This window comes from Podarcis tiliguerta, assembly GCF_965153285.1.
Source record: "Podarcis tiliguerta genome assembly, chromosome: 16".
NCBI lineage: Eukaryota > Metazoa > Chordata > Lepidosauria > Squamata > Lacertidae > Podarcis > Podarcis tiliguerta.
Window position 1 is genome coordinate 3687812 of NC_139549.1, and position 27989 is coordinate 3715800.

Consider the following 27989-nt stretch of genomic DNA (forward strand, 5'->3'; position numbering starts at 1 on the left):
ACCCTTGGGCTGACAAAAGGATTCCCCATCCATCATTGTAAAGTGGCTTGCTTGCCATTTCTGGAGCCACAGAAGGTTTTTGTTTGTTTCTGTGTTTACCTGACACAGCTTTTATTCCAACATACCTTGAGGTTGTAACAGTGATACTATCCGGCAATTACATAAAGCTTGGGCTGTTCAGAGCAGGACTACAGACATTACATTATTAACTGATTAAGCCCCACAGCGCCCAAGGGATGCTCAGCAAATACCAAGATAAACCAGGATAAATCATCATTTTGGCTGCTTGTCTCAGATCTACCAGGTGGAGCTGACAGGAAGACCTTGCCTTTGGAGACCAATCACTCTTCTTAAAACAGAGCAGTTTGATTTTTTAAAAACTCTAAAGATTAGTTGCCTAATGGGCTGTTCTTTTAGTGACGAACAATCCATTGTGAGCTGGAAATCCTCTCTAGATTAGTGGATAGGAGCACTGGCTGGCAATGCCACAGCGATTCCCATGATTCCTTGCAATTTTAATGAATCCTTCATCGCCAAAACTTAGACCCCAGCTGTTGAAATAACAGAGAATGAGACATTAGGAGAATAATTAACACTTTCATTGTGAACAAGGGGCTTTTCAAGGGTCTTACGATTCTCAGTAAGGAACTAAAAATAATTATCATGTAGCATTAATATCTCATGTTACGGATGCTTCCAGTAACATGGGCCAAACTTGGGCCCCAAAATGTTGCTGGACTAAAACTCCCATTAGCTAAACACTGAGTCCTGACAACAACTGAACACCCAAGGTTGAAGAACAATGCTTTAGACCAGGCTTCCTCAAACTCGGCCCTCCAGATGTTTTTGGCCTACAACTCCCATGATCCCTAGCTAGCAGGACCCGTGGTCAGGGATGATGGGAATTGTAATAATAATTATTATTTATTATTTGTAAGAGGGACGCGGGTAGCGCTGTGGGTAAAACCTCAGTGCCTAGGACTTTCCAATCATATGGTCGGCGGTTCGAATCCCCGCGGTGGGGTGAGCTCCCGTCTTTCGGTCCCAGCTCCTGCCCACCTAGCAATTCGAAAGCACCCCTAAGTGCAAGTAGATAAATAGGTACCGCTTTATAGTGGGAAGGTAAATGGCGTTTCCGTGTGCTGCGCTGGTGCTGGCTTGCCAGAGCAGCTTCGTCACGCTGGCCACGTGACCCGGAAGTGTCTGCGGACAGCGCTGGCTCCCGGCCTCTTAAGTGAGGCCGGGACTCTTACCTTAAGAGTCGGACACGACTGGCCCGTACGGGCAGGGGTACCTTTACCTTTATTATTTGTACCCCGCCCATCTGGCTGGGTTTCCCCAGCCACTCTGGGCAGCCTCCAACAAAGTTTAAAAATATGGTACATTAAAATGTCACACACTAAAAACTTCCCTCAAGTTTGTCTTCTAAACGTTTCACAGGGCGGGCGCCACTGCCGAGAAGGCCCTCTGCCTGGTTCCCTGTAGCTTTGCTTCTCGCAGTGAGGGAACCGCTAGAAGGCCGTTGGCGTTGGACCTCCGTGTCCGGGCAGAACGATGGGGTGGAGACGCTCCTTCAGGTATACTGGGCCGAGGCCATTTAGGGCTTTCAAAGTCAGCACCAACACTTTGAATTGTGCTCAGAAACGTCCTGGGAGCCAATGTAGGTCTGTCAAGACTGGTGTTATGTGGTCTCGGTGGCTGCCCCCAGTCACCAGTCTAGCTGCCACATTCTGGATTAGTTGTAGTCTCAAAACATCTGGAGGGCCGAGTTTGAGGAAGCCTGTTTTAGACTAAAGTGTCTCAAAATGGATGGGCAGTGGACTCACTGATATACAATGCTGGCTTAGCAGCTGGTTACCTAAAGGGTATCCTTACCTATTCTTCACAAGCCAATATTCTTTGCCTTCTTCTGTTCCATATCCAATTACGACGACTCCATGATTTATATGCTGAGAACACTTTGGATCATCATATACACCTACATAAAAAGGATAAAGAATCACTTTCAGGTGTGTATGAGCATATGGTACATTTTTGAAACTGAAGCAAATGAAAGTTGCTATTGAAAAATAGCCCTCCTAGTTTAGGGTCAGTAAAATGTGCTATATTCCACCAAGAGGATACAGGAAGTGGCCTTCAGGGCTGCCAAATGAGAAGGAAGAGATGGCACCCATTGATCCCATGTACAGAATCTGATCAGGTTGGTAGCCTAATCTTACTTCAGCAGTGGTTATCTGTTAAGATCTTCCACTATAATGTCAGGCTAGCCTTGTGGGCACAGAGCAGGCTAAGTCAGAAAACCTAGGGGAAATAGTGGGGGTTGCTATTGCCCTTGGCACCTGCATCACTCTGCCAAATAGCAGGGCCAGCCTTTGCTGCCTCATAACAATTCAAACCACTGGTCCATCCAGCTTAGTATTATCTAGACTGACTGGCAGCAGCTCTCCAGGGCTTCAGGCAGGGTCTGTCCCAGTCCTACCTGCAGACGCCAGAGATTGCAGCTGGAACCTTTTGCATACAAAACAGGTGCTGTACTGTTGCGCTACAGCCCTTCTGCAAACAACATTGGGGGAAGCAGGTATCAAAGATGCAAAGGTAAAATCATAATGTGATATTAATTGGTGGAGGCGAGGAAGTAATAACACTAGAGTAGTAACCTAACTCAATACCATATTTGGCATTGATGTTTTGGTAAGGGAGAGTTTTGAGAAAATGTTAGTAATGTCCTGGGAAGTTATGTAGCCTATTGGTATTCAGTTGGTGGGGTTCAGGACCAACTAAATGTAGGTCACATCAGCACTGGAGAGAAAAGGAGATTGGTACACCAAAGCAAAAGAGAGGGAAGAATAGTTCTAGACAGGCCAACAGTAAACGTGAGAATAATACAAGGCATAATTTATTTGTTCTTAGTGGGTCCTGCATTGCTGTTTGGGGTTAAAAATGGGTCAAGGTTGTGGAAAGCTTGAAAAGTATATCTATGGAGAGAACAGCAAGGAATTGTCAAGGATCACACCCAATTGAATAATTTCTTGAAGGAAAGGTAAAATTGCGGCTTTCAGAAGACCACTAATCTGTGTGCATGCATGCAGACACACACAACCAGCCCTGTCTGAACAACTTGCCTGGACAAAATGGTTGACCTCACTGGGATAGCAAAAAAGTCTGCTTATTTGCATGCCAAAGAGGGTTGGATCCAACTAACTCATACTCATGGTAGACCCATTGAAATTAGTGGACTTAAGCTAGTTTTGATGGGCATGAAAAAAAGCACTGATTTTGGTGCCCACCCATGTTCATCTTATGCAGTGCTGTTTTGGTTCCACTGCAGTTCAGCTTCCAAGAAAAGTGACTTTACTTGTAAATGTGAAGGCCATTCATTTCAATGCAAACAAAATATAATAAAAATGGGGGAGGGGGTAGAGAAGAGAGAGTCATTGATTACTGTATATATTGTTCACAGACTGAAAACAACAGCAGCTAATGCTGTTTATATTTACTGGATGTATTTCTGCTCCAGACATGAATAAGTAAGTGAACAGCTGGCTATTTCTGCTCCTATTCTGTCGGAATTCTCTGTGTCCTTTGATTTCCAATGAGTCTATTCAGAGTATATTTGCAGGGAAGCACGGTAGAACTCACCTCGCTTAAACAGGAAGAATGACATTAGACTTGCATCTATACCAACCGATACAGGGCCAACATTGGCTACGGCATCCATCAGGGCAGCTTCATCTCCATATGGGAGAGTAACATATTTAGAGCAGGTAGCAGCTCGTGCAGAGGGGTCGTAGTGACACGTTCCATTCTGAAAGAAAAAGAAGATAAAGTTGCTTTTCCTCCATGAGTTTCTCTAACAGTATAAGATCTTAAGAAGAACTCTGAAGCTGGATCAGGTCAAAGGGGCCTGCCTTGTCGGTAGCAGGTTTTTAAAAGGTGTGCAGTAGTGACTTGCTGACACCAGGGCTGGATCTACGCTGACCTGTTTAATGTTGCTATAACGATATTAGATGTATCTAATCTATATCTTAGTTAAATAAGTCAAATAATTTTAGCTGATTTGGCAACTAAGGCACTAGTTTTAATTTACACAAATATTCAGGCGAATGCAACCATCTTCCTGAAGAAGAAGAAAGAACAACTTTGTTTCAGATGATGCACGCATACAATAAGCAAAGATCATCTTAGAAGACGTATGTCTTTGTAAGTAAGTACAATAAATGTAATTTATTTGCAACAGTCTAATGCATTGCTAGCGATCATGACAGGATATATTCTGAAATAAATCTGCAGATGCACTCTGTAGTGTTTTATGTTTACATTCAATCTAAATTAAATGATACAAACCTTGGCTTCATATGGGTAGGAAGCTTCCGAATCAATGCCTTTGTTGTCTATGATATACTGGAAGGCAGCCTCCATGTAGCCTCCATTGCACCCATGGTTTCCATACTTACTGGAGCAGTCAACAAGGTTTTGTGTACTGAGAGACACCAGTTTCCCTGTTTTGAGTTTTAGCTGGCCTTCCAGGGCCCCAACAGCACTAAAGGCCCAGCATGCACCACATGCACCCTAAAATGGAGAGGAAGCCATCAGAATCAGTTTCAAAGGAAGAAATTGCTAAGTTCCAGATGACCCGTTCATTGAGCCTTCGTTCTCATTTGTTTGTGGAGAGATTAGACAACATTGTAGCAGGCATTTCCCCACACTTTCCTTTGCACTTGCCAATCACTTTCCTTATCGCAAAAAGTCTGATTTTTTTGGAAGCTGGTTGTTGTGCAAGTCCTCGCAATCAGCTTTAATTTCACAATTTGAATTTGCTGAGGTGTGATTGAATCCCACCCAAAGACAGTGATGATCTGGAAATGCCAAAAGACGCTCTCTTACCTGGTTCTTAACATCTGTGACACACCCTTTCTGCCTCCAGTCTACAGTGTTGGGGAGGACTCCCAGACTTCGCACATAATATGTTGAATTGTGCATGCGTGAGTCAGGAACTTTCAACCCAGTCAACATAGCAGTCACCTCCTCACTGGTCTACATGAAGGAACATATTCCAGAGATGTTGCTGTGTTAGGTGATAGCTTCATGAAGCCAAAGCAACCAAGAGTCTTGTGGAAACTTAAAGTACCAATTTTATTATGGCATAGAAACTTTCATGAATTTCAATAAGATGCATAAAGGAACATAGAAGCACTTATTAAAAAGCAAGAATCGGTCACATTTTTTCTGTAAAGGGTTCATTCCCTCAGGTGGGTAGGGACTAGCGATGGAAGGACCTGCCAATTTTGGTTCTCTTAGTTTCTCATTTTTCCAATATTAAATTCAGTTCTCCACATTTTGCAAGCAATTTGTGATTTATTTATTTTTTAAATCCTCATAAAAATTAATTAGCATTTTAGATCAAATTCCTCCTAATAAACACATTTTTATATGCTTTGTTTACTACAGTACATATTTTTGCAAACAATTTCTCTGGTGTTATTTTCATTCACATCTTCCTTTCTCAGTACATTTTACCCCTGATATATGCATTTTTTAAAACATTGTTTCGTTGGAGAACTATATGACAACATTCGCATAAGTGCAGATTTCGGAGGATACCTGTTTTAGTTAGCATATTATTTCGGAAGGTGTGAATTTCATAGATTCACCTTTAAATGCATACTGAATTGCATTTCTCCTCCATCCCTAGTAATATGCAGAATTTTGCTGTCATACTATATTTCACAGTTGGAAGGGATTTTGAAATTCCTTATATCCAACCCATCACTACTCGGTGCTAGCTCTGTAACACAGCTAAAGCACCCTCCTTCAGTAAGATGAAAATGTTAATACTGAAATCTACGTATGAATTGGACTCCCCTCCCCTATTTCACATTTAAAAAGTAATGTTTAGGAGGAACCCTAGAAATGAAATGAAAATTTTCCACCTCTCTCAAAATTTTATTGCTATAGTTTTCCTCAATCCCAGCAGGAAGTTGATTCAGCCAGTTCCAGTTATTTGGTTTCAATCAGTGGCATATTTGTTCTAATATGACAGAATTACCAACATACCCATCAATCATGTTAAACATTCGTTCACTAACCATATCACCCAGATGATTCATGCCAAGTTCATAGGAATGTAACCCCAGCGAATGTTCGAGGTTATGCAACATGATAAACTGCAGATTCCTTTCCCAAGTCATACGTCGACCACCTTCCTCTTTCTTAAAAAAAAAAAAGAAAAATGCAGAAGCTCACATTGTTTATGAAGGGAAATTTATCTATTATTATTACCATTGCTATTTTATAAATTTATATGCAACTTTTTCATATAGATGTGCTGGAAGTGGCTCACATAACAGAAAAACAAAAATGCTGATTGATACATCATTCCAATAAGAACCAAATGCTACATCATTTCAAAACATAACACGGCAATCACACAAATCACTCAGTTTTATTATGTGAAGACGATAACATTTTAAGGTTGTCATAAGGCAAACTATCAATAATTAAAACATACCAAAATGTATTTATTATTTAAACTAACATAAGACTATTCACCTTACAATTTAAAGTTTGGGTCAATACTGCCATATCTATACAAACAGAACCCAAACTCATCCCAATGCCTGCAACTAAGGTCACATCTACACTTAGTGCTGAATCAACAAACGTCGATCCACAGAAAGCCCAAATTACCATTTGCTCTGATTCAGCATTAAAGATGGGGTTTTCCTGGGGAAAACAGTGGCAGGTGAGGGAAAATGCTCAGACACAGACAAGGAAATAGGAAAGTGTGGACCTGTGCCTAAAAAGCACAGGGCAAAAGGTAAGTATGGAGGAGTCCTAAGTATCTCACTACATCAGAGTTGTTGATTAGTATCTGTACAAACAGAATCGGTCCTTTGGGCCTGTTGGTTTCTGCCCACAGCCAGCCCATAGTGGAGGATGTTGCAGAAGTTTATTGTGATATGTGCCGTTTATTGGCCTCTGCTTCAGTTTTCTAACTGATCAAACAACTGTTATATCTACTTAATGCCTGCTCGTATTCTCTAGGACAGGAATGGGGAACTCAAGTGCCTGCCCCCCGCCCCCGATCTTAGCAGCTGAGGCTGGTGAGAACTGGGGTCTAGCAACATCTCAAGAGCCCCAAGTCTGCCTCCCCTACTCCATTATCAGACCGGGTGCCTTTGCATTAGCACTATCTTGGCTCTCACTCCAGCTACCTTGACTACTTGGCCTTGCTGCAGACCTGGCCTGATACCCCTGGAATCACAGGGTGTTCTTTCCCCCTTGAACCTCTGCATTTGCCCTTTCATCACTCTTCTGCTCACCCGGCACTCTTTGCAACCATTTCCACATTTTACTCTGTCTCAAGGCTTTCAAAGCCTTCTGTGTGGGCTTCCTGCAGCCATTCGGAAGCCGCGACGGACGTTCGGGTTCCAAAGAATGTTCACAAACGGGAACAATCACTTCCGGGTTTGCAACATTCAGGAGCCCAAACGTTCGACTGGCAAGGCGTTTGACTTCCAAGGTACGACAGTACTGGAATTTCTACACCCAAGCTCCAATGCCGACAGCTTGTGCCCATACCTCATTTTTGTATGTTTTGCCATACTTTTTCTTCCAAAGCTCCCAGTGCCTGTTGAGTGTGGGGTCCTTCTCCCAGTACGCAGACGAAGCAGCAGCAGCAAATGCCAGGAAAACACAGACCCACAGTTCCATCCTGCTGAGGCAGACACAGAAAGCTGGTAAGTACGGGGTTGCTGGTGTCATAGCGATAAGACAGGTGGCTTCCAGGGTGAGGCGAACCCTGGGTAAGCACCTGGAATCTCTCACCACTTGGAAATTGGGATGCCATTCTCATGTTCTTAATTTGGTATTTCAGCACCTGGGAGAAACATAGCCTGCAGTCTTCATTGTAAGCTCAGTCTATATCCAGCCCTCGTGGCTATATGTATATTTTAGGACCCACCCAATTCCTCAAATATTAATATGCTATAAATTGTTGTTCTTTAAATTACTGTGAGCAACCCTAGGACCTCAGGGCAAAGGGCAGGTACTAAATAAAATTAACAACAACCTCTAGCCTCCTTTTCCAACTTTCCTTTTGTTACCTACCTCACCTGAATAGTCTTCCCCTTTCCATAACATTTTGCCCAATAAAGAGTTCTGCAGTGCCTAAAGGCTGGCCACAGTTTATGGGTTGTTCGTATTTTTTTGGTTGATCCTAATAAAAGTTACCCCTATTTTACTTATTTAAAAGCATTTCTAAACCAGTGTGTGTATTTTGTGTGTGTGTATCTCAGCCTTTTGGAGGGTGCCCTCCCCTCTTATGGACCTACACCCTTTTCTAAAAGAAAAAATAAAGTTACTTCCTCAATTGCTCTGAAAGGGATCAGTAAAGGAGAGGAAAAAATCTCTTTCTCCAAGTCTCTCCTTATAAATACCTACCTGGATGTCTTTCAGCAGGCTGAGGCTGGGTGTTCTCTCTTGACCTCTTCTATAGGGTGTAAGAAGCCTTCCTGTTCCAGGAGCCCCTTTCTTACGTTGTTTCTCTGGCTGAACCTTTCAACAACACTGCTCCTGCTTCACCCGCATGCTGTTGATAAAAAGGCTACTTTCGATTTCTTATGCTCAACGTCACATGAGCCTCCCCACCCCAATAAAGGAAATGCCTTGCTTTCATTACAATGGTGAGCAATCTGAGCGTGCAAGATGACTGTGAATTGATTTGTTACATCTTCAGGCTTGCTAGGAGATTATGAAACAAGGAAAGTTTAGCTTGGTTCCCCACTTCACAGGATGCCCTGCATTTATTTTCTGCATCTGCATCTCTATCTTCACAGATTGTGCTCACACAACCAGTAACTGGGCTGCTTTCCCCTGCTGGATGTGCATCTATATTATTAAGATTTAAACTAGTTGCGAAACACATTGAAGGATATATGATCTGGATCAAGCCAGATTAGAAATGGATGAATCTGTCAATTTCAGTTCCTCTCAGTGTCTCTCCTTTTTTCCTGTACTGAATTTAGTTTACAATTATTTGTGCATCAATTGCAATGGGGTTTTTTTAAAGTCTTCACTAATATCTGTCAGCATTTTTCTTAATACATACATTTTTAAAATACAATTTTCCATAATACAATGCATTGTTGGTCATTTCCCACTAATATTTGAATTTGTAGGCAGATACTTTTCCTTAATGCCCACAGTTTTGATTGGAGAACTGCACTGAAAAATTGGAGATGGTCAGATTTTGAAAGACAGGTGCATCTCAGTTTGTGTACTAAGTTTGGGAAGTGTGACCTGGGGAGCTCACCGAACAATGTGACCCAATCCAAATTCTTTCCCCATCCCTAATCCAAGTTAAGCAAGTAAAGTTGCTAGACTGTACAAGTAACCAGTAACAGATCTGTCCTCCCTGAGTCAATCTGTTAGGAGCAGAGGAAGCTGCCTTATACTGAATAAGACCCTTGGCACATCTAGCTCAGTGCTGTCAACACTGACTGGCAGCAGCTCGCCAGGGTTTCAGATGAGGTGTTTTCCCAGCCCTTTCTGGAAGCATCAAGGATTGAACCCAAAACCTTTGCTTGCAAACCATGCGCTCTTCCACTGAGCCATGACTCTTCCTTGGCTTTCCTTCTTCCAGTTTGATATTTGTGATGTAAACAGATGGCACAAATTTAGGATGCAGACATCTCTCAGAAGCTGTGAGTCATGATGGCTATGTGAAGCCTCCAGGTCTAGAGTCAGCCTACCACTGAATGCCAGTTGCTGGGGAGAGACAGTGAGAGAAGGTTGTTCGCATCCAGCCACACTGGTAAGCTTTCTGGAGGCATCTGACCAGCCACTGTGAGAAGCAGGATTCTGAGTAACATATACCCACTTTGGCCTGATCCCGCCAGGCTTCCCATGCCTATAATCACAGAATGATAGAGTTGGAAGGAATCCCTAATGGTCATCTAATCCAACCCCCTGCAGTGCAGGGATCACAGCTAAAGAAACCAATCAGAAGGTCAGGCAAGGAGTCAGTTGGCTTTGCTGGAATGTGGAGAAGTCTTTATAGAAGATCTCTAAAGGTAAAGGTAAAGGTACCCCTGCCCGTACGGGCCAGTCTTGACAGACTCTAGGGTTGTGCGCCCATCTCACTCAAAGAGGCCGAGGGCCAGCGCTGTCCGAAGACACTTCCGGGTCACGTGGCCAGCGTGACATCGCTGCTCTGGCGAGCCAGAGCCGCACACGGAAACGCCGTTTACCTTCCCGCTAGTAAGCGGTCCCTATTTATCTACTTGCACCCGAGAGTGCTTTCAAACTGCTAGGTTGGCAGGCGCTGGGACCGAACAGCAGGAGCGCACCCTGCCACGGGGATTCGAACCGCCGACCTTTCGATCGGCAAGCCCTAGGCGCTGAGGCTTTAACCCACAGTGCCACCCGCGTCCCCAGAAGATCTCTAGCCCTTCTCAAAAACCTGAAGCAGGAAGGAGTCCCTGGAACTGGGTGGGCCATGAAAATATAAACTGGTTTAATTTTAGTGTGACATAGAGAGAGCTGGCTCATGTTGAACCCAGAGACTGTAAGAATTTGGCTTTGCTGTACAAGCAGCAGCTGGGCTGAGGGAACAAGTGGTTTTTGATACTTGCCACACCGAAAGATTCTCTTTCGCCCACACGTATGCACTGGGGCCTGACTCTTGAGTTGAGAGCGGCCCAAGTCACTGCACTCAACAAAATTCAGCTGATGCCCTTCCTGTAATCACCAGAAAGGAGAAGCAAAACTTGACCCAGCTGCTGCCAGTTTTTCTCTTCCTGAGCTCACTGATGCTTTCTGCACCCATGCAGACGGTTCAAAGTCCTTGTTTTAACTTGCAAAGGCCTGAACAATTCAGGTCCAGGAAACCTCAGGGACCGCCTGAACCCTTGTATATCCAGCTCAATTGCCGAGATCATCTGCAGAAGTGTTCTTGGTCGTCCCCCAAGTGGGCAAGGCTCATTTAACAAGAAGAAACCAAGGTGTCTTCTGTGCCAACTTTTAAACACCTGCTGAAAACTTTTCTATTCTGCCAGGCCTATGCAGGAAATTAAGAATATGCCATTGTACAATGGTTCATTGATGCCTGTTTTTAACTCTCTCTTTTAAAAAAAAATAAAAAAATATTTTATGGTTTTATGTTTCATTGCTGTGAACCGCTTTGGTTTCTTTTTAAATGGCATAGTGGTATAGAATTCTTTAAAAAAAAGAAAATAGTAAACATTTCAAAAAGCCAGGCCAAGTTGGACCAAGTCTAGAAGTTTTGCTCCCTGCAGCGAAGGACAGGATGGCATGCTTGTTTCCCACTCATGTTCAGGACTGGTACTTGAATCTCAGGAGCGCAGCCCTAGGGATTTGAATATGGAACCTTCTGCATGAAAAGCTGGTGTTCTATCACAGAGCTACAGCCCTTCCTTTAAAAACAACAACCTCATGGTTTTGAAGAAATGGCCAGTTTGAATAGGAACTGAGAAAGTTGCCTTATGCTGAGTCAGGCAGTTTGTCCCACAAGCTCAGCATTGTTTTCAGTGACTGGCAATAGCTTTCTGGGGTTTCAGGTGGGACATTTCCCTGGCCCCACCTAGAGATGCCGGGGATTGGACCTTCTGCATGCAAAGCAGAAGCTCTGCTACTGAGCTAATTGCTAGTAAATTCAGGACAAAAGAAAGCTCTTTGACACAAGGTATTGCTAGTTTTGGGAAATCACCCCACTCCACCTTGGTTGGTGGCCACTGGTTCACATGGCTTTTTCAAAAATCCAAAAGGTTGAGCAAATTCATGGAAATCCATGGCCAATTGCCAAGACAGAAATCAAACCTCCAAGTCCAGATGCACTATACCCCTGAATACCAGGCAGATGGCAGGTGACAGCTGGTGCCTTTGTGCCCTGTTTTGCGGGCTTCCCAGGGGCACCTGACTGACTTGAGTTGGAAATAGGATGCTAGATGGACTGGACCCCAATTCCTCTTTGTCATTATGATCCCAGCTTGTAGCTGTACCAGCGATCCAGTGGCAACAACTGAGTCAACCTGAGACCACTCCCCCACTCCCTCCCCAAGAGATTGCTGCCCCCTTCAAGATTTCATTGAAGGACCACCTCTTCACCTCCAGGCCTCACACTCCTCTAGCCCTGCTGGCCAAAGCAGATAATGCACACAAAAAGCATTCATGGAGAATAAAAAGGACTCTGTTGAGACTTGCTTTGAGCAAATCGCCTGCTCCTAGGGCTTTCTCTGAGTCCCTTAAAATTCTGTCTTTGACCACCTTTGTTTACTTGATTGCTGGACCTTGCTGGGCTGCTTCATACCCAAAATATGACCTAGCACACCTGCTGGATCTTGCATCCTCCTGACTGTGGGCTCCACCTCACCAGGACTGGTCATTCATGGAGCATGTGGCTTGGCTCACTTGCTTGAGTGATCTACTCTGTGTGTTCCTTCCTGCTTTCTCTGCTTGAGGATGGTTCTGATGCCCTGATTTGCACACACCAGGCATGTGGAACCTCAGGCTCCAATGCAGTGAGCAAACGCGGGCCTTCAGCCCTCTCTATCTGGCCCTCGGGACCAAGTCACACACCCCTCGTCAGCCCCTGCTTTGCATCCTCCCCTTGTAGGTTGTTGCCCTGCTGGGATGTGTCCTTATACTCTGAAAATGCTTCTCACTTGCCTGGATAAGAGAGGAATACCCAAGTGTAGAGACCCTGGCTCTTTCCCATTGGGAAAATTTTCATTCTGGGAGCCAAGAATCAGCACAATAAAAAGATATGCAGTAATCTACGCTGGATTTTGTATTGGCATTGAAGTTGAGATAGAGAGAGAATGTGTTCCTAATATTAACAAGTTTCCCATTTTTCTTGCAGAGGAAGAACCAAGAGACATTTTGTGTTAAAAAAAAATTGAAAATGAAGGAAAGCTTTTTAATATGCTGTCACAGACAACTGCCTATATCATTGCAGCAAAACAGCTTTCACGGAAGTCCCTTGCTAGTGCTCCATAATGTCAGCTCAGGAAGCCAGCCATTTGCTGACATGAGGGCCACTTCCTGTGTGATAGTGCATGTGTGGACTGGTCACATCTTTGGGAAGCTGGCCAGGTTGGCAATCCCGCAGGCGTTGTCCATATTCCGGGCCATCAGGATGTAGCCCTTGTTGCCCCAGTCTTCCCCCCAGCTATAGGGAGGAGAGGGAGAGAAAAATAAAGAGAAAGAGTAAGAACGTGTACGAACATTCTCTGTCAGCCAACACATTAGAAAATTCAGCTAACCAGGCAGGTGAGATGTCACTTCTGTTTTGTTTCATCTGCTCTGGGTATCTATTCATTTCCTGCCTCTACTTAAAGCGGTGGTGATTGCTTTCAGAAGCCAAAATCGCCTGGGACCAGGAACGTTAGGAGTGTAGAGATGCAATTTTGATGTGCAGGAGTTGCCCATAAGTACAAAAGAGCCGGCTGCTGGATCAGGCCTATCAGGGGCCCCTCTAGTCCAGCAAGCTGTGATCACAGCGAACGAAGGCCTCCAAGAACCTTGGAATCTAGACTGACTGCCTCTGGACCTAGCAAGCTGGAACATGTCTGGAGGAGGGCTGATCAATGGTCTGGAAACCAAATCTTATGAGGAACGGCTGAGGGAGTTGGTTATGTTTAGCCTGGCTGAGAGGAGACGGGAGAGCCATCTTCAAATTTCTAAAGGGCTTCCACATCAGGAATAACTTTCTGACAGTAAGAGCTGTTTGACAGCGGAACAGACTCCCACGAAAGGTGGTGGTGGACTCTCCTTCCTTGGAGGTTTTTAAAAAGAGGTTGGGAGGCCACCTGTCATGATGTATGATCTAGCTGTGATTCCTTCACTGCAAGGGGTTGGACTAAATGAACCTTGGGGTACCTTCCAACTCCGATCTTTTTATTCTATGACATCAGAAAAGCTGGATCGAGCCACTGGGAGCCCATCTAGTCCAGCAACCTGTTCTCACAGTGGCCACCCAGATCCCTGTTGGAAACCCACAAGCATCTGCCTCTGACTATGGAAGAAACATAGGAATCTGCCTTATACTGAGGCTCTGTACACACTGTATCTTTAAAGCACATTTGAAGCACATTCTTTCACTCAAAGGATTCTGGGTACTGTAGCTTACCCCTCGCAGAGATACAATTCCCAGCAAGTCCTTAACAAACCACAAGTCTAAATATAGAAAGGGCAAGGGGATATTCAGGCCACTGGCTGATAGATGGTGGATGTTTGTCCTCCTTCCAGCCTCGCAGTAAAAGTCTCTTAGCCACCTATTCGAGCTCCCCAAACCCACCATTCTTGGACATACTTTTAGAAAACTTCAGATATGTACCTGTTTTTAACAATCCAGTGCTTGGTGCCTTTCTGAGTCCCGTAGCCCACGGCCAGGACAGCATGGTTCATGTTGCCGGCATCGCATTGCTCGTCGTAATACACACCTAAGGAAACCAGAAGGGGCAGGGTGTGACTCAGTTTAGCCTATCACAAGCTCTGTCTGTGGTTCTCAAAACGGGATGGACAAATTAGTCAGTTTTAGTGCCTCCTTTTTCCAATCTTAAATTCAGCTACTGCAGATCTTTCCTCCATAGTAGAAGAAGAAGAGTTTGGATTTGATATCCCGCCTTTCACTCCCTTTAAGGAGTCTCCAAGCGGCTAACATTCTCCTTTCCCTTCCTCCCCCACAACAAACACTCTGTGAGGTGAGTGGGGCTGAGAGACTTCAAAGAAGTGTGACTGGCCCAAGGTCACCCAGCAGCTGCATGTGGAGGAGCGGAGATGCGAACCCGGTTCCCCAGATTACAAGACTAAAAAGTCCACCTTGCAAAAAAATGCCAAAATTGTACCATGCATTTCTCCAGTGCTGTGTGGTGGTTGAACTGTTGGACTAGGACCTGGAAGAGACCAGGGTTCAAATTCTTCCACTTGGCCATATGGTGGTCCCTGGGTGTGACCTTGGGCTGGTCACTGCCTCTCAGCCTAACCTACCGCACAGGGCTGTTGTTAAGCTTTGAGTGTCATACTAGGACAAGGAAGTCCAGGGTTAAGCATCCCCCTCAGCCACAGGGTTGTTGTGGGGGTTAAATGAGGAGAGGGAGAACCATGTAGATGCCGCTTTAAGCTCCTTATAAATGCAGTTAATTATTAAAAATAATTGTGTAATATTTTGCCTTATATTTTGCCTTATACAGTTTGGCATGCCATTTCCCCAAATATAATGCCTTTCTCCATGTTATTGCCATAAACGTCTATGGACATTTATGCTGACTTTCCCCCAATCTATGCATTTTTGTTTGCCATTTTGCTGCAGTAGTCCATCCTCTCTTACCTCGGCTGTAGAAATGAAAGGAGGCCAGGCTGGCATCGATGGCCACAGCGATGGGGCCTATCCGGGCAACAGCTCTTTTCAGGGCCTTCTCGTTCCCCTCAGGGATCTCCCTGTAACCACGGCACTTGGCAGCTTTACCAGTTGGGTTATACATACAGTTTTCATCCTGCAAGGTGGATGAACAGGAGAGGGTGAATACAGAGCATGGCAGATTGTGCAGAGGAGCAGTAGAGTTTTGGTTTGTAGCTCAGGTTTCCCATTACCTGGCCGATATATGGGTAGGAATCGTCCGAATCAATGCCTCGGTTCTCCTTCACGTACTCAAAGGCATGGGTCATGTAGCCACCCCCGCAGCCGTCATTGTCGGTGACACAGTCCACCAGGTTCTGTGGGCTGAGGTTAAGCAGCTTGCCAGTCTTCCTCTTGAGCTGCCCCTCCAAGGCCCCCACGGAGCTGAAAGCCCAGCAGGACCCGCACTGGCCCTGCCAAGAAAGAAGGGGGAATAAACTCAAAACGAGAAGCGGTTGTGATCAAAACGGCCTTTCCCCAAAACGGCGTGCTATTTGGCCTTGCTTGTGCTCCAGGGTGAATAAGTCTTCTGCATCTCTGCATTGGGTATACAGTATGATTGGATTAGTCCATGGCTCCCAAAAAAAGAATTAGCATCTATTATCATTACCACAGCTCTCAAAACACAATTCTTCTTAATTATCATTAGTATTGCTCCCCAAACAGAATTACTCTTTATTGTCATTACCATGGCTCCCAAAACACAATTCTTCTTTATTATCTTTATCATTTGGGAGTCATTATCATGGCTCCCCAAACAGGATAACGGCTATTATTATTTGTGCTTATTATTTGTGTCTTTCCTTCCGAAAGAGCCCTGCGTGGTTCTGAAGGAGCATAAAGACACAACCACCCACACACAATAGCTAAAAAATTCTCCTCTGAATTTGTCTAATCCTTTAAAGCCATTCAGGTTGGTGGCTATCACTACCCCTTGTGGGAGCAAATTCCAGAGTTTGACTATGCTGTGCAGTGTGTGTGTGTGTGTGTGTGTGTGTGTGTGTGTGTGAAGAAGGCCCTCCTTTTGTCTAAAGTGGGATCCTTGGATCAAAGGGAAGGAGCAGACAGCATCACAAGCCATGCAGGGATGACTTAAGGCCCACCCAGCAAGAAGCTGTAAACAGAAAAAAGAGACGAGGATTTTCACCTGATCCTTGACGGGAGTAACATAGCCTTTCTTTCTGTAGTCCATTTCGTCAGGAACCCTCTTTTCCCAGTCTGGGATGTAGAGGGTGTCGTTGGTGGGCTTGCGTGAGAGAGGGACTTTGAGCCCCGTCATCTTCTGAACAACTTCTTCACTGGTCTGGAGAAGGAAAAACAGCGAGCGAGTGAAAGGTGGATGGATGCATTTGTACTCTGTGAGTTGCATTCTTCATTTTCCCCCAACTATTTATATTCTGCTTAACTCTGTAGTCTTTAAGCGGTACGCAACAGGATTACCCCCAAATGCTGTTGTTGCCCAGACAGGCTAATAGTGCAACAAAGGGTATGGATACAAAATAACCCAAAACAAACACTAGAATATTACTGGCATGAAACGTTTCAGCAAGAAGTTACAGGGATAAGCACTGGTTGGAAATGAAGCAGTGTGACCACCTGAAACGCTTGCAGGTGCAAATAGTATTGAAATTAGGATCACGTGTCACAGCCTGGATATTCGGCATAAACATGAATCGTTATACGTGTGCTGTAAAAAGAACTTCTAGAGGTGTCCCAGGTTAATAGGCTTTTCCGAAACTGGAGGCCAGGGAGACATTTATAAGGAAGTGGTGGAAGGGTAACAGAAGTGAATCCGGATTAGCAGTGGAGGCAGGTGGATGTAAAAATAAGTCAGCCTTTCGCAAAGGGTTGGTCAGCTAAAATATTGGCAGTTACCACCATCCCCCCACCCAAGTTAAAAGGTTACCAATCTTCACTTTTGGCTTATTTCACTGCAGAGATGTCTCCAGGAAATTTCCACCACTAGCACTACCTACCATATCTCCCAGGTGGTTCATAGCCAATTCAAAAGTGTGCCTTCCCAGAGAAAATTCCAAGTTATGGGTGTTGATGTATTTCAGGTTCTTCTCCCATACAAGCCTCCGGGAGACCTCATCCATCTGTAGGTTACAAAAAAGACGAAAGGTTAGTTCAAGATCTTAATGTACAGGACAAGCCCTGGTGGCCGTTGGTCCAGAAGCGGCCCCCAGCCAGGTTTCACCTGGACCCCTCCTGACCACCTGCTGTTCTGCAGGGAGCAGAAAGGGTTTCTATTGTGTGCAAAGGGCACAATTTCAGGTATACCCTCTGCTTGAACAAATTGTTGCTAGCAGATCCAAGCAGTGGGGTAATGTCTCAGCAGAGAGGTAGATCTTTGTTCCTCATAATGCTGCACAAAAAGCAGCCCATCTTGCAACCACTAGAGTTGTTCCGCAAAGATTTAAGGAGGCTTTCCAGGATTTCAAACCAGGAATCTCTTCCAGCTCCAAGTGGGGATGCCAGGGATTGAACTAGGGACCTTCTGCATGCAAAGCAGGTGTTCTGCCACTGAGCTGGCGCCCTTCCTCAGAACAGGCCAGCAGCTCTTACCTTGGGAGAGAACCAGCTAGGGCCAATGCCCTTTCCCGCCTTGCTGCCCAGTCCCCCTACCTTGCCATTATATTCCTTCCTGTGGGTTTTCTTCCAGAGTTCCCACTGAGAGTCCAGCGTTCCATCAGGAGAGCCATCAGTAGCCTTGGCTATTGGCAACAGGGCAGCTAGTATGAAGGTGGTCCACAACATCCTGGAACGGGAGAAAGGAGGGCAAGGATGAGGAAGGGAGGAAAGTATCGGGTCACATTTAAAGCACATGGCTTCCCCCAAATAATCCTGCAGACTGTAGCGTAGCCCTCACAGTGCTGCAATCCCCAGCACCTGGAACAAACATCTGTTCCCAGGATCCTTTGCAGGAAGCCACACGCTTTTAATGGATGCTGGATCTGATTTGGGAGTAAGGATGCACAGGATCAAACCCAGCCAGCCACCCAGGAAGCTCTGAGTGGGACCTCTGGCCAGTCCTCATCTGCCAATCTGACTGACCTCACTGGGTCATTGTAAGGTATAACACGAGGAGGGGTGTTGACTGGCTAAAACCACGTATGCTTGTCCTGAGCTCTTTGAAGGAAAGGCCAGCTCTTTAGATTGGTAAAGTTTGCTGAGTTCAAAAAGAAGTGAGCTGGTCTTGGTAAGTTTCGGGTCCCCCCTCATTCTGCCGGGTGGGGCGTTGGACTGCTGCCTCCCAAAACCTACCTGGACGGCACTTCTGCTGAAAACAAGTTATTTTTCTGTCTTCTACAGCCCCTTCCCGCCTCTCTCTCCCCAAAACCCGTCCTTTGAAAGGACTAGGAAGATAAAAGAGTCACGTGCAGCGCCACAGCTGGTTCCCATTAATACACTAAACAGCGCCATACGTCATCACTTTCAGCAAAACCAAGATCTGGTTACCTTTGTTCAGCTCCGTAGGGAGTAAAAAAAAATAAACCGAAAAACTGGGGCAAGCTAAATCTCAGTGGAACCCTGTAGGTTCAGGGCTTCGGACAGGAGCCTTTCACAGCCCTTCCTAGAGATAGGACTGGGCCTCTAAGGGGATCTTTCAGAGGATTTTTTGTTCCTCCCACCCCCCAAAATAAAGTAAGATTCTAGTCCTCATGGTTCTGAAGAAAGGGCTGATTTAAAGAGGAACGTAAGAAGTAGCTGTCTTATCCTGAGTCGGGCCACTGGGTCTATCTAGCTCAGTGCTGTTGACGCTTGGCTGGCAGCAAATCTCCAGGTTGCCAGAGAGGGAGTCCCTTGGCAACATCTGCAGAGGACCAAAGGTCCCCCCATTACATGCCTGATTTAGATGACTGACAAACCACTGCAAGGCTGTAGCAGTGATGGCCAACATGTTGCCCTCCAGACGATGCAGGTCTAGATTACCATCGCTGACCATCGGTGACATTGGTTAGGGTTGATGGGAGGTTTGAGCCTTAAGGAAGGTTTGAGCCTTAATAAGGGATGAAGGGATCATAGGATCATAGAGTTTTCCCCACCCACTTCCCACCCTAGAAGGGTCGTCTAGTTGATGGAGAAGACATCTTTGATTTGGCCCATGTTTCAATGCAAACCCACATAATTTGTGCTTCTCTCAAAACAACACGTAAACTGAAACACAGCCATCCTTCAAAATTCACCGCTCTCCAGATTTTGCAATGCATTTCTCTGATGCTCAGTCGGCTAGAGCATGGTGTGGATAATGCCCAGTTTTCAGGTTCAGTTTCCGTAAGGGAAAGCTGCATATTCCTGCACTGCAGTAGGTTGGACTAGATAATCCTCACAGTCCTTTATGATTCTATGATATGCAACCCCAATCTCCCAAACGAGTATAAGAATTCATATGAATAAAAATGCAGTTTAGTGAAAACTGCAACCAAATGTATTATGTTAAATTCCCTGCAAACAATGTGTATATTAGGCAAAAATTGCATGCAAAAAGATGTTTATCAGTTGAAATACATGCTAAAATGCATTTTTAAAAAATAAATCATGAAATGATGCAGAGGACTGAAAAAAGCAGAAACCGAAATTGGTAGACCAGTCACCCCCTCTCTTCTACAGCTGTCTTACCTGAGTTAAAACTCAGCCACCGAAGTTCTCTTGCAAGGGCAGGTCTGCAGGGCAGAAGTTGCTTTTTAAAATACCCAAAGATTGCAACTGAGTGGACGAATGCCCGCGGGCTGCTTGGCTTTATGCTGAGCTGGTTTTGAGGAAGTCTAGCCAGGCGGTGGAAAATCTGGGCTGTTTGTCTCAGGCAAAGTTTACTCAGGTTTGCAGACTGACCCGTGGTAAGAGAACGAGGGGGGCTGGGAGTGGGGAGGCCTGGTTGCGGGAAGAGGATCAACTTCCTCACATGATCCTTTGGCAAAGATCGCATCACTTTTCCAGCTGGCTCAGGCGGAACTTCAGCTCTGACGGGAAGTGGGTGGGAAAAACAGTTTCCAATCCAGTGCTACTCCTGCTCAGAGCAGAGGGATATGGATCTACTCTGAGTAGAGCTTAGTTAACTGTAACCTAATAAAGAATAAGTAACAAATTTGCTAGGTACTTTCAAAACCTTAAACTAGCTTCGCAAATAACACAAACCCCATTTTGCAAAAGGAACAGTAGAAAGTCCTTGTTCATGCAGCACATAAACTGTGTAACTTAGGAGGCAATGATGGCCACCAACCTAGATTGCTTTTAAAGAAGATTAGACAAATTATTATTATTATATATTTATTATTGCTGTTTAATTAATTTGTATACCACCCTTCATCTGAAGATCTCAGGGCAGTTCAGAACAATAAAATACAAAATGAGAATACAAAATACATAAAAAAACAAAAACAAAAACAGACCGAGAACCCCCCCTCCCAGAAACACATTTTAAAAGCTATAGAATGTTTAATCAGCCCAATGCCTGGTTGAAGTGAAATGATTCTGCATGGTGCCTAAAGATATGTAATGAGGGTGCCAGGTGAGCCTCCCTCGGGAGAGCATTTCACAAAAGGGGAGCCACTGTAGAAAAGGCCTGTTCTTGTGTTTCCACCTTCCAGATCTCTCATGGAGGAGGGCCTCTGATGATGATCACAGGGTCTGGGTAGGTTCATATGGGGAGAGGTGGTCCACCTAGAGTTATCGCGGTCCCAAGCCATTTAAGACATTATCGGTCAACACCAGCATTTTGAGTTGGGCCTGGAAACTGATTGGCTACCAGTGTAGTCGGGCTAGGATCGGTGTAATATGCTCAAACCATCTTGCTACAGTGAACAACCTGGCCACTGAATTCTGTACCAGCTGACGTTTCTGAACCGTCTTCAGAGGCAGCCCCACGTATAACACATTTAGTAGGTGACTGGAGTGGATAGGGGCACAGCTGGGCCATCAACCCAGGCTGGTGGAAGGAACTCGGTGCCACCGAGGCCACCTGAGTCTCAGGTGACAGCAATGGATCCAGAAGTACCCCCAAGCTGCATCCCTACTCCTTCAGAGGGAGTGTGACCCCATCAAGAGCGGGCCACCTCCCATCCACCCAGTCTAGGGAGCCACCCACCAAAAGTGTCTCTGTCTAATAATAATAATAATAATAATAATAATAATACATTTTATTTATATCCCGTCCTCCCCAGCCGAAGCCGGGCTCAGGGTGGCTAACAACAATAAAATAGTACAATAAAATTGAACTCCAGTTCATTGGCTCTCATCCAGTCCAGCACCAAGGCAAGACACTGGTCCAGCACATCCACAGCCTCGCCTGCAGATGTAAATGACAAGCAGAGCTGAGTGTCATCAGCATATTGCTGACAATGTGTTCCAAAACTCTGGATAACCCCACTAAGTGGTTTCATGTAGGTGTTAAACAGCATAGAAGATAAAACTGATGGAGAAGACTTCTAATGGCTGCTAGTCATGATGGCTATGCTCTGCCTCTATAGCTGGAGGCAGCAATGTTTCTGAATACCAGTTGCTGGAAACCACAAGAGGGGAGAGGGCTCTTGTGCTCAGGTCCTGCTTGCAGGTTTCCAACAGGCTTCTGGTTGGCCGCTGTGAGAACAGGATGCTGGGCTAGATCCGGCATTGGCCTGATCCAGCAGGCTAGTCTTATGTTCTTATGTTCTTAATAAGATATAGCAAGGCGTCAAAGCAACACCATTTCCCGGGATTGTGTTCATTTTTCATGGAATTGGGGAAAAACCTGTTTTGAGAACATACCATTTGGGGAAAAACTATATTCAGGCAGCTGGGGAGTGGTAACATACCATTTGGGGAAAAACTATATTCAGGCAGCTGGGGAGTGGTGGATGGGCAGGGGGAAGAGGTAAAACATCTGGGCTTGTTTTGACCCAATGCAAATCTTTGGTATGCGGTCCCTCAGAGCCAGTGTGGTGCCGTGGTTAGAGTGTTAGGCTGGGGGGACCTGAGAAATCCAGGGTTCAACTCCCCACTCAGCCACAAAGCTCTTACTGGGTGATCGTGGGCCAGTCTCACAGTCTAGCCTACTTCACAGGGTTGTTGTGAGGATGAAATGGGGAGAGGTAGAAAGAGCCACAGACCCTGCCTGCAGCTCCTTGGAGGAAAGACGGGACATAAACATAAGAATAAAGAAATGAATTAAGGCTTGCTTTCCCCAGAGCATCATGGTCTCGTACGACACAACCCACACACCTTTATTTGAGTTTCTGCCATTTAGCATAGTGGCATTGTGAGGATCTGTCTTGCGTTTTCCTTCTCGAATATTTCTGCAAGCTGCCTTCGATTGCTCAGAGTGTTCAGAGCTGCAGAGATAAAAGAGTAGAATCTCAACCAAGGCTGTTTCTCCTGCTGGCTTTGAAAAGGAGATTTGGGGATTGATTTGGAGCTGGTTTTGTTATTTCCCAGCCCCATCCCTTCCAAATTCTGGGTTGGGCAGGCACAGGGCACCAAAACCTACAGCAGCAGGAATGCGATGAGCAGTTGACCTTGAGCTCACTTTGATTTGCTAAAAATTGTCATAAGTCAATGCTTGTGCATGTGTGTATATGTATGAATAACAGGGAATTTCCAGCTGGAGATTCGTAAGGCCCCACATGACACAGAGAAGGCAAAAGTCACATCTAGCAACACAAAATGTTCTGGCTCCCAAGCAAATGAAGTGGAAGCCAGGCTAATGAGAATTTGATTTCAGAATTCAGACTGCTTTTCTTGATCACAATGGCTGCTTGGGGTTCATGTTGTGTTGGCGCCATAGATGCTTTGGGAGAGGGCAGCACACAATACACAGAAATTAGAAAACAAATGAATGAATGAATACCCCATAGGGGTGGGATCCTTGGGCTTGGGGGCCGCATGCGGTCTCAGGACTCTCCTGAGGCCACACCCCTCACCCCAGGCCACACCCCACCCTCAATCTCCTGGAAACCCTGCATTGGAGGGGTCTCTAGATGACCTTTGGGGGGTCCCTTCCAATTCTACAATTTCATGAGTATATGATCCTATGAGTGCTTTCCCTTGACTGGAAGGCATCCTTGAATGGTTAGAATGTTTCTTGCATACCTGGATGGAAGATGGAGAGAGGGGTGGTGGTGTAGAAATCTCTGAGTTTTGCATGATTTGAATATAGCCTTGCATGGTAAGAGTCAGATCCATGTCTCCACCTACTTATGTTCTCAGTCCTTCCCACCACTGCATCTGGTCCTGCCCACCACTGTATGTGGCCCCCCAAAAGGTTCCGTATTGTAATTTATTGCAATTCATATTTGGTGTTAGCCACCCTGAGCCTGGCCCTGGCTGGGGAGGGCGGGGTATAAATAAAATTATTATTATTATTATTATTATTATTATTATTATTATTATTATTATATCTGGCCCCTGTGGGCTGAAAAGAATGTCTCCTGCCCCTGAAATCAAGCTTAAGTATGCAAAACTGAATTAAATCCTTTAAAAAAAAGTTTAGGTGGGAAGAAAGGAAAACTAGGAGGTGGGGGATCTTAAATGAAAAGATGTGACTTGAGTCACCAGCTTCACGTCAGGAATGTGCTCTTTTTGCAGAAAACCACAATTCTGGCAGCACAGCAAACCAGAGAGGTTTTGATTTGCAAAGGAGAGCCTAACTGCAAACAGCTTACATCCAGCCTTTGCCAATGCGCTGCCCTCCAGATGTTTGAGGACTACAACTCCCATAACCCCTGGCCAACATGGCTGTAGAGCATGGCTGGGAGCACCAGGTTGGTTGGCCCAAATCTCTTTGGGGGACGCGTTTCAGAAGCAGGATTCGATCCAGAAGCAGAAAATAACATCTGCATGCATTTACAATGAAACCATGTGGAAAGTTAAGATATCAGTTGCCCCCACCTGCAAATGCAGGTGCAAAAGAGGCTCCTTTTCCCATGATGCATGACTCTTGCTAACATCTGGCAGCTGCCCATGGGTTGCTTGTTTTTGCAGATCAGGCCAGAGGCAGCAGTTGATTTTCAGAGCAGATAGAATTACACAAGGCATAATTATTAATTAACAGACGGGATTCGACGTGCCAAGGTCCAGCAATGGTTGCTGCCTTGGATTAAGGCTTCCTAGCTGGCAGTGACCATATAAAGCCACTTCCAGACAACCTCTTTATCAAACATTTATCCTGATCTGTTTGCAGGGATGTCAGATGATGTTAACTATTTCAGGAGCCTTCGTTCTAATTTGTTTGTGGGGAGGTTAGATGACTTTGTGTCAAACAGAGCACCAGTCCTACACTTCCTGGGGTGGATCTACACACAGGGAAAAACCGCTATAAATATGTCAGAAATTAAATCGTTATAACAAGGGGGGGGGGACCTATGTAAATACTGCATAGAAAATTTGTTTGCTCTCTGGCATCATCTGGTGTTGCATGTTCATAACACATTCAAAGTGTTGCTTTTTGACTAATGTGGCTGAGTCCCTAGTATGTTCTGCCATTTCTTTCCTCTATCACAAGAAGTTTGATCTTCCAGGGAAGCAGGTTTTGTCATGCAAGACCTCCCAAACTGCTATGGCCTCTTTGAGGCTGCCGCTGTTGGCGTAAGACGAATACTGTAGCCGTCTAGTCCGGCCTCTTGTTCTCACCGTGGGCATCCAGGTGCCCCATTGGGGATCCCAGAAGCAGGACCTGAGCACCAGCGCTGATGGGAGCCGGAGTCTAACAACCTTCTCTTGACCCCATCGACATAAGAAGCATGACAGAAGAGAGAGCCTTTTCTGCGGCTGCTTCCATATTGTGGAATTCCCTCCCAAGAGAGGCCAGGATGATGGCTCCGTCCTCGCTCGCTCACTCTTTCCACCAGCAGGCTGAGCGAAATCTTCCTGTTCAAACAGACCTTTGGAAACAGGGGACTCAGCTACATTGGCAAAGAAGAAACACTTTATATTCATTGCTTATGCATTCTAACACTGCGACGCCAGATGGCACTGTGGAGTTTCATTTTTGCCAACCCAATTTCTCATACAAAGTTTGAAACGCATTTAATTGAAACGCTTCTTTGATGTGTCTAAATTGAGACTGAGGTGCAGGCAATGCTGATCACTGGGCTGCTGTTAGGTCAGGCTGTGCTTTAATACCTAGTTTTAAACGTGTTCTGATGCATTATAATCACTGCTTTTAACTAGCTTGTTTTTATTGCTTTGTATTTTTGTCCTCAAATGTTGTAAGCTGGCTTGGATCCCAACCTGGGAATAATAATAATAATAATAATAATAATAATAATAATAATACACTAATAATAATAAATATTACTTATTACTTATACCCCACCCCTCTGACTGCTTTCACCCAGCTACCCTGGGTGGCTTCCAGCATGAAAGCTTCCCGATACAGGGCTGCCTTCAGATGTCTCTGGAAAGTCTGCAATTGTCTATCCCCTTGACATCTGAAGGGAGGTTGTTCCACTGCGGAGGGTGCCACCACTGAGAAGGCCCTCTGCCTGGTTCCCTGTAACTTTGCTTCTCACAGTGAGGGAACTGCCAGAAGGCCCTTGGACCTGGACGATGGGAGTGAAGACGCTACTTCAGGTATACTGGGTCAAGACTGTTTAGGGGTTTAAAGGTCAGCACCAACATTTTGAATTGTGCTCAGAAGTGAACTGGGAGCCAACATACAAATGCATTAAACAATGACAAAATCGCATTGGGAGTGTCACAAACTAGCCATCCTTTTGTTAAGTGAGACATGAAGAAGTTCTTGATTTGTCTTTTTCTGCTGCCCTGGAGCTGCTGCTAAGTCTGTTTCTTGGAGGGACCTGGTTTTAAGATCTTTCAGGCCTCCTTAAAATGCAAACCGCAGCCCAGTGCCCTCCTGATGTTGTGGAACTACAGCTCCCGTCAGCCCCAGCCAGTGGGAATCGTAGTTCCCAAAGTTGTGCAGGGGTTGGCGTTGGCTGATGCGCACGTACAGAGCTACTCTTTCAGAGCTTAGTTAGTGCAAATGCAGGACCCATTTCCCCTTCCCTCTAGCATACTTCCCTCTGCAGGAAGATCATTCTACCCGGGCAGCTGCTCTGCAGGGCAAAAGCTCCACCTGTTGGTTCCACCACAACTATAAAAAGCACAGGAGCCCTTTCAGCTGAAGTAGGGGGTGGAAAGGAGGAAGTGGGAAACTTATGACTATATTGCTGCTGGTGGTGGGTTCCCTCCCCCCGAAAAGAAATGGGAAATGGGTCATAGGAGGAACTGACTACTTTGCTGCAAGCCATGAAGCAGGTTTCTTCAGGCACAAAATCTGAGCTGCTTCTTCACACACACATATACCACTTTGCAAAACTATCTCACATGTACCCCTCCTTTCCTCCAAATAGCTTGAGGGGGCGCTGTATCCTCCCAGCAACCCTGTGAGGTAGCTTAGGATGGGAGGCAGTGATGGATGGGCCATAGTTGCCCCTGTGAGAGCTTAATGGCTGAATTTGGAGGTGGAGGTGGTGGTGGGGGAGAGATTTGGTCTATTGGTCCAAAATGCCACAGCCAGACTACTGGCTGGGATTCCGTTTAGATCCCACATAACCCGTCTTAAAAGCAGCTGCACCGGTTGCCGGTTCGTTTCTGGGCCCCATTCAAGGTGCCATGATGGCAGGGGGTTGGACTAGATGACCCCTTGGGTCTCTTGGAACGCTTTGTAAATAAAAACACACCTGAATGTGAAAGTGAAGCAAGAGCACTCCCTGGTGGGACAGGCCAAAGTAAATCAATATATACCGTTCTGCACACCAGTAGATTGTGGGAAATGTATAAATTGTCCTCATTATTATTCTGGTCCCTGAGCCTCTTCAGAGCCACCCTGCAGCATCACAGAGGCAGAAACTTTAAAAGGGGTGAGAGAAGCAGAGCTTAACCTCTGATACAGGCTTTGCGGAGGCAGCTATTCAGAAGCCAGTGATGTAAAAAGAAAAAGGCAGAGAAGTTTAACTCCTGGCCAGAAGCATCAGTTGCAGGCATCTCAACTCTTCAACTGGCAGAAGCAGGAGGCTGAGAGATGGGGGGGAGGCGGGGGGATGCTCTGGGGCAGTGTGGGGTAGTGGTTAAGACACTGAGCTAGGGGCTGGGAGCAGAATTGAGAGGCCTTTTGCTGTAGCTGCTGTCATCATGGCGTTGCATGTTTACCTGAGCCAGGTAGCATTAAGGCTGTAACCACGTCAGAAATCTGAGGGAGGACACCAGCTGAGCATGTGGAACAGTCCCGGATAGAATCGCTGGCAGTTCCAGTTTTAGAAATAATCCCCCGAGAACCTCAGCCAGTCAGCCAAAGTAGGCATCCCTAAGTGAAATGGACCAATGTTCCTGCATTGCAGGGGGTGGGCTACATGGCCACAGGGTCCCTTCCAACTCCGTGTAAGGCAGCTGCTACGTGGTTTGTGTCCATGTAGAAGAAAGGTTGTGGCTGCCCTACACCCAATACATTTAAGGCTCCCCCCCCCCAAAAAAAATCCTGGGAACTGTAGCTGCGTTTCCCAGGACCCCTAACAAATGACAATTCCCAGGATGTTTTGGAGGTTAAATGTAGCGTTGCCAAAATGCTTTTTTTTCTGTCAAGAGCGAGAAATAA

At 45.6% G+C, this 27989-nt stretch overlaps 2 protein-coding genes and 1 long non-coding RNA gene across 5 annotated transcripts; 1 reads left to right on the top strand and 2 right to left on the bottom strand.

Annotated features, from left to right (window-relative positions):
- Positions 1–76: 76 nt before the first annotated feature.
- On the bottom strand, positions 77–8584 carry CTSS (cathepsin S). Its single transcript, XM_083416766.1, has 8 exons — positions 8443–8584; positions 7582–7714; positions 6087–6209; positions 4885–5034; positions 4345–4569; positions 3640–3805; positions 1876–1978; positions 77–551 (listed from the first exon to the last, which is right to left on the bottom strand). The coding sequence occupies exons 2-8, from the start codon at positions 7711–7713 to the stop codon at positions 452–454; spliced, it is 999 nt and encodes a 332-aa protein (XP_083272892.1). The 5' UTR covers position 7714; positions 8443–8584; the 3' UTR covers positions 77–451.
- On the top strand, positions 1883–27904 carry LOC310666243. 2 transcript variants are annotated; one of them, XR_014505799.1, is made up of 5 exons: positions 1883–2009; positions 4100–4204; positions 7621–7739; positions 16606–16776; positions 23981–27904. It is a non-coding gene; the product is annotated as an uncharacterized lncRNA (long non-coding RNA). The 2 variants fall into 2 exon arrangements; XR_014505800.1 differs by lacking the exons at positions 16606–16776; positions 23981–27904 and adding exons at positions 8498–8684; positions 15332–15439.
- On the bottom strand, positions 12910–20308 carry CTSK (cathepsin K). Of its 2 annotated transcripts, none has more exons than XM_083416764.1 (8): positions 20042–20308; positions 18047–18179; positions 17395–17517; positions 16566–16721; positions 15613–15831; positions 15350–15515; positions 14357–14462; positions 12910–13189 (listed from the first exon to the last, which is right to left on the bottom strand). In XM_083416764.1, the coding sequence occupies exons 2-8, from the start codon at positions 18176–18178 to the stop codon at positions 13090–13092; spliced, it is 1002 nt and encodes a 333-aa protein (XP_083272890.1). In that variant the 5' UTR covers position 18179; positions 20042–20308; the 3' UTR covers positions 12910–13089. The 2 variants fall into 2 exon arrangements, with proteins under 2 accessions (XP_083272890.1, XP_083272891.1); XM_083416765.1 differs by lacking the exon at positions 20042–20308 and adding an exon at positions 18686–19397.
- Positions 27905–27989: the final 85 nt, after the last annotated feature.